The sequence below is a fragment of the Thamnophis sirtalis genome, unplaced genomic scaffold, assembly GCF_051295495.1.
Source record: "Thamnophis sirtalis isolate CommonGarterSnake01/CBP01778 unplaced genomic scaffold, rThaSir2_p1.2 scaffold_9, whole genome shotgun sequence".
In the NCBI taxonomy this organism is placed as follows: domain Eukaryota; kingdom Metazoa; phylum Chordata; class Lepidosauria; order Squamata; family Natricidae; genus Thamnophis; species Thamnophis sirtalis.
The window spans coordinates 25,407,249-25,414,277 of NW_028261389.1; the positions used below are offsets into that span (position 1 = coordinate 25,407,249).

The following is a 7,029-nucleotide window of genomic DNA, read 5'->3' on the forward strand; positions in this document are numbered from 1 at the left end:
ACGTGGCGGTTTAAAGATGTGTGGACTTCAACTCCCAGAATTCCCCAGCCAGCTTGGATGGCTGGGGAATTCTGGGAGTTGAAGTCCACGCAGCTTAAGGTTGCCAAGATTGAGAAACACTGCATTAGAGTACAAATCAAAGTTATATGTTATTTTAAAGATATGAAAGTCTTAGTTCTATGATGTAATTAAAATGGTTTCTACGGTTTTTCTATCACATAAGACCCCAGGACACCTTAGCTAAATTTCATTTAGTTTATATGCTATGTTAATTGTTATAGCAAAGGCTGATTGCAATTAAAGAAAGTTATTTTTTACAATTATCCTGTTGTTTTTGTACCAAATTCAGTTATAATAACAAAGGATGGCTTCAGCTTAAGAGGAATTGGATTTTTTAAAAGAAAAATACTTACATTGGATAGTATTATATTATAGTCTCCTGACATAGAACCAGGTGCTGAATGTGCTTTTTAGATCCAGAGTGCAGTCAAACTAAAAGGGCAGATCAGAAAGCCACAACCCAACGGTTTCTTGCAGAAATATTTTGCAAAGATGACAATAGTATAACTAGCTACCTTGACCGCCAGTTTAACTGAAATCACCACCCAGGATAGGAAAAACAGTTCCCTCCTTCCTCCAAGAAGAGTATGTAGTTGTCAGGCAAAAAATCCACTACATGAGGGCATGACAAAATGTCTATATCTCTCTTCTTATAGCTAAAAGGATAGTGGATTTCTCATAGCAATGTATAATGAGGCAGTCAACCTTCCTGGAGCTGAGTTTCTTTGCATATTATGATCAATTATCTCACATGCATACAAACTGCATGCTTTATTTACAAAATCTGCCCATTTTATTCAGAATCAAACAGCAGTTTCTCCCTGAATGTGGTTTTGTCCTGTTGTAATCTGGACCTGCTTGTCCTTGAAGTTTTATGTGTATGTATGTGTATGCATGTATGTATGTATGTATGTATGTATGTATGTATGTATGTATGTATGTATTATATATATATATATATATATATATATATATATATATATATATATATATATATATATATATATATATATATACACACACACACACACATACATACACATACATACATACATACACATACATACATACATACACACACACACACATACACACACACACACACACACACACACACACACACACACACACATATATATATATATATATATATATATATATATATATATATATATATATAAATAAAATAGTCAGTGCACAACGTATGTACATTGGGATTGGTTCAGCTCCCTCAGTGCATCCCCCAACACAATACAACTCACAGTGTTTGTGTTTGTGTTTGTGCGGCTGGCAATTCTTCTATATCTCCTTTCCAAAGGAAGGAGGGTAAAGAAGTGCCGACCAAGATGTGAGTTAGCCCTGAGGATTTTCCTCACTCTTCCCCTGATCTCATCTAGTGGTATCAGGGGAAAGTCCATGATATTTTGTGCTCTGCTCACCATCCTCTCTAATGTTTTTCTATCCGCGGCTCTCAAACCGGCAAAAGGCAAATGCCAGAGAAAAAATGTGTTTGCAGGAAGAGACCAGCAAGTATTGACTCCTGGTACCAATCCTTTCAAAGAGATTCATTTTTAAAAATTCAACTTTTTTTTTCATTCCTAAATTACCAGTTTCTTTTGAGGTACATTATTGTAAACTGCCCAGTGTAGATATGTAAAAAATAAAGTTATTTTATTGTACTGCTGAACTGCAGGTGGTTCAGGAAATCAAGACTTGTTCACAAATCCCAAATATGGTCAATTCTACTGCTTCTTTCTTATAAGGACAATATTTAAACACTATGAAAAATGGGAAAATACTATAAAGGTATCCATGTGCATAAAATGGAGAAACACAATGCTACTGTAAAGAGCTTTTTAAATAAATATTGTCTTGGGACAAATAAAGCTGTACTCCAAACATTCCAAAAGACAAGTCATAATCTTCTACATGGAGAAAAAGAAGGCACCAAATACATTAAATATACTTGGTAATATTAACTTTGTAGTGAGCAGCATCTGCATAAATTGATGGCATACACATGTTTTCATGATAATTTTGCCATTACTCTGCCCTGCCCTTTCTGTGGATACCATGCCTTTTCTGTAGATCCAAGTAGCAGAAATTTCATTTGGACTCATAAAACAAATTTTTTTTTTTGTTAAACACTACAAGGATTTCACCCAAAAAAGAAAAAAAAATAGAGTACTCCGTTAAAAAACTGTGAATGAAGCATTGGCAGCATTGGAACAAGGAAATAAAAATTTATTCTTCCAGTTCTATATTCATTTCCATGTGGAGAAAAGGGAAATAGGAATGGCTTGGGGGAAACCTAAAGAGCTAAGGATATCTTTTAAAAAAGGGATAAATAAAAATACCTACCTAGAAACTGAATGAACTTGCTTAGGTTAGTATCAAACACAATTACATTTATCATATTTTCTTATATTACAGTTTGAAGAACAAATCCTATCACTTTTTCGTAAGCAAGATAGGACATGTGCAATAGGATACCTTATTCTGTGAAATATATTTGTTTTGAAGTGGAAAATGTTTACATCTTTTACTTCATGAACAGTACCATTCTTAAAGTCTCCCAAGTTACAACATTTTCAAACAGAATTCATTTCTTTTCCTGAAAAGATTGAAATTGCTTTTTAAAAAAACTAGGAAAAGTGTATTTTTAAATGTGGGGTAGAACTCTGCCATAGGCAATGCATATAAAACAAGGAATAATTATAGTGGAACTAAATTGATCAATTTAGTAGTGACAATGGTGTACATAATTTATATAGTATAATTCGAAGTAAAGATGATTGCTCCAAGACTCATTATAATTCACCAGAGAGAACAAGGGGGAATGGGTTGGGAAATGGTTAAATGGAAGAAGAATAAGATGCCCTTATTACAGTTGCATATGTTGAATTTAACAAATACCTTCTTTTACTGCTGCACACATCTTAAAGAATGCTAGACAATTCCTACCAACTATGTTTGAAAATACCCCTCATCTGTCACACTCTCAACCACAAGGGAGCACTCTTTCTCTTAATAGTCTATATCTCACACTTCTGCACACATCTACACACACACACGGACATACACACACGGACATACACATCACATCACAACTTGTCAGATGAAGTTTAAGTCTGCAAACTTCTATTAACTGACTGATGCCATTATTTTAGGACAGCGGAAGCTGCAAAACCTGCCCTCATGCTTTGGATTTCCATAAAGAAAGCCCTTGGCTAATTTTTTTCAGCTGACAGGAGATCCTCAATTCTTGAGGAGAAAGAGGTGGAGCTTTGGCAACTCTTGTCAAATGCCTGCAAACTTTTCAAGTTATCCATCCTTTTGGAGGCAGGTAATATCAAAGGGCACTGAGGATTACAATATGTGAGAAGTGTTTACAGCCTAGAAGATTATTTACGTTTGGTTTTATCTCTATAGTCACACATCCAAGCTTGAAGAAAAGAAACACGGGAACCCTCTCATTATCTTTTGAAATATGAAGATCAGAGGAAAACCTGGGTTTAAAGTGTGGAGTGATGCTCCTAGAAGCCTGCTTATAAATTAGAAGGCATCCTGAATCACTAATAACAGACTAAGGAACTGAACTGATACTTGGATGGAAGAACGGAATCTCAGGGTCATTTTTACTGCCATGGACCTTAAGCCAATGCCTACTTCTCTGATCACCACCAATTGTGGAGCAGAACATCTGACCTATTTGACCTCTCCTTCAATGGATAAATTCCAGAAAGCCTATTCTGGAATTTGACTCTGAATTGCTTCTAAGATGGGAAGTAAGAAAGATGATGGGCTCTTGAACAGGATCTCATGTTCCGGACCAGCATCTCTTGGAAGCAGTCATGTTACCGGCTCTCATGGTTTACCACTCCGAGAACCATTTGGCATCCCTCTTCCTTTTGGACAAACGTACTGGGACCATCAACCTTACAATGGATATTCAGGAAGATTCTCTTATTTACCCTTTTCTGGGTATGTGGGAGTTTATGACTACTCATTTGAGCCTGCTTTCATTCGGAAAAGAAATGAGAGGGAAAGGCAGCGAGTTCGTTGTGTAAATGAAGGCTATGCACGCCTCAGAGACCATCTTCCCAAAGAGCTTGCTGAGAAGCGTCTCAGCAAAGTGGAAACTTTGAGAGCTGCCATCACTTACATTAAACACCTTCAGAATTTGCTGGAATATCACCCTTTAGGAACAAATAATAAGACAGCCATTCCAGCTACAGATGCATCGGGAGTTTCTGGTCCTAGTTTAAGAAGAGAATGCAACAGTGATGGAGAATCTAAAACTTCATTGGCGTCATCTCCTTACAGTGAATTTGAGGACGTTTGTGGTTAGGAAAACAGTCCATAGAAACAAATGACATAAAGACCATCAATCTCTTTCCAAGCCCAAAATTTCCAATCTTTCATGGACACCTGGAAGACAAAAATTCATTTCTAGCAGAACGGTAGAAAAAGATATTGAGAAGACTGTTTCCAGTATGAGTCATTCTTGGCTATCTTCAGGTGTTTATGTAAGAAAAATATAACATAGTTCCTAACATTTCTGTATTTATGTTATTGAATATTTTATGACTGTGCTATCAGTCATAAAATTGGAAACATTGACTTGTAATTTTTGTCTTGTTTTGGTTTAGTTAAAGATAATAATACAATCAAATGTGGTTTCCCCCCTCACTTGTAATAACGCTGCTTATTAAGACACTGTCCAGGTTTAGTGGACACTGGACAATAATGTTGTAATTAATAATAATAATTAGCAGAGCATTATCTCTAAATAAAGTAAATTATATTTACACCCCTGGGAATGTTTTGAAACCTGGGATTAAGTCACAATTATCTTGACTTTAATGGGATTTAAATTAAATTGTTTTGAAATTGTTTAACAGTTTACAATGAGAGTACTGTCATCATATTTTAGGGTTTGCATTTAGGATGTGCTAGATTGAAAAATGTGAGCAGACCTTAATTTTTTGTTAATATGTGATTTTAATATGTGATGTTAATATGTGCCAGATAATGGTTAAAATAAATGAAATGTGTTTCGCTGTAATTTCATTTTAGGTAGCTCTAATGTAAGAATGAAACACATTTTTTTCTGATGTTCTTGTCTTGCTTATTAATAACCAACTTATATGTTCATATAAACTTAATTACTATGGCATTTGGGTGATGATATATGTAGGTTTCATGTGTATACATACTAATGGGTCAAAATAAAAGGAGCAAAATAAATACAGGCACAATAATGGGTGATCTTCAAAATGCCAAGAGGATGAAAAAATATCGGTAAAGAAACGATTGATACATAATTTCAGTGTGGTAGGGAAGGGAATAAAATCTAAAAAATACAAGATTTGAATGACAAAGTTTGCACTTATCCCCAGATTTGCAAACAGTATTTTTGATTGGATTTAGAGAATAGGTGCAAAACTTAGTTGTACTTACTAAGCAAGAGGAATCGGAGTCTGTCTTAAAAAGGGAGGAGGTGTTGCTCCATGCATTCCCGTTACTGTCAATTAATTATTTTGCAAACCTTGCCAAATGGCATAATAACAAAGAAAGCTAATTTAAAATAAGCCAAATCATTAGTTTATCTTGTCTATGTATTTATCATGATAATTCCCTTAACCCCATTCATGTTTTACTTTGCATATAGTCATGCACTGATGTGACACTGAAGGAAGAATAGCCCTAATATCACATATTTGGGCAGATCATAGTCCACCAAGCTGCTGGTAAAGAATACTCATAAAAAACAACAACATGAGAACAACTGTCTCTTGCACACAGATGTTTCAAAGGTGATTTTTCAAAAGGCAACTGGGCTTTGGAAAAACAAAGTCCAGTTGCCTTTTGAAAAAGCACCTTTGGGACAACCATGACCTGGATGACTGAGAATTCTCCATAGACACTTGCACACAGATGTAATGTTTGAAATTGCTTGCGCTGTATACATGCTGAAAATAGGATTAATCAAGGGGTGTGGCCTAAGGATGAAGCCAAGAGCGTGAAGCTACAGCTCCTTGTCTACCCATGGATGGATTTGCTTTCAGGGAAAATACTCTGATCCAACAAATTTTAACTCCAATGATGTGGGATTAAAACTGTGAGAAATGAGCGCCAAATCAAACACTGGGTGGAAAGTGGTGGCATTTACCGTCTACATTTTGTGAAGTGTTTTATAAGTTTATTCTTTGTACTCAGGTATGAATTCTATGGTATGTGTGGGTTTTTAAATGTTCAGAAGCTCAGCTTATATTGATCTTGGGCTTTTGGAAGAGAATGAAATACTTAAATACTCTTGATACATTTTAAACTGGTTGTGTGATATTATCCAGTTCTGAAATAGCCAGGAGACCTGTATATTTAAAAGAGCTCCATGCAGCTGCAAAAATGCTCTTTTAGTTTTAGTTAAAAATATAGAAGAGATTTCAGTCACAATGTTTTACCTTTGATAGATGCTTCCTCACTATTACTACATATAGTAGCATTAGTTTTGAAAACAACTTCTGTCCCAATCACCTCCATCACAGATTCTTTTCAGGTAAGGATGAAAGCTAACTGAATATTATTCTGGTTAATATTGCTAATATCCTGCCATAAAACAACTGCAGCAAACCCCCCAACTTCATTTTCAGCAGGCTTCATGCTGGAGGTATTTTTAATCCTTATAATGAGTAGCAAGTGAATAGGATTCTTGTTACGGAAAGCAGATAATGATCAGACGTTGACATTCTTTGAATTAATGTTTGAATTAAAAACAAGACCAGGAGATGTCTCTCCATATGACACGATTAAGGTTTGCCATAAAAATACTTCACGGATTCCCTTAGATACATGCTCAACAATTTTATCAGTAATTAATTAGCAGCCAAAGAATAAATGTTGATCATTATCCACATGTGTTATATCTGAAAAAGGGATTCTAATTTATATTCATGATTACATTCT

General features: G+C 35.2%; 1 protein-coding gene across 1 annotated transcript; it reads left to right on the top strand.

The window, feature by feature from the left end:
* Nucleotides 1-3,821: 3,821 nt before the first annotated feature.
* ASCL4 (achaete-scute family bHLH transcription factor 4) lies at nucleotides 3,822-4,467 on the top strand. Its single transcript, XM_014053720.2, has one exon. The coding sequence runs from the start codon at nucleotides 3,842-3,844 to the stop codon at nucleotides 4,409-4,411; it is 570 nt and encodes a 189-aa protein (XP_013909195.1). The 5' UTR covers nucleotides 3,822-3,841; the 3' UTR covers nucleotides 4,412-4,467.
* The last annotated feature ends 2,562 nt before the right edge of the window (nucleotides 4,468-7,029 follow it).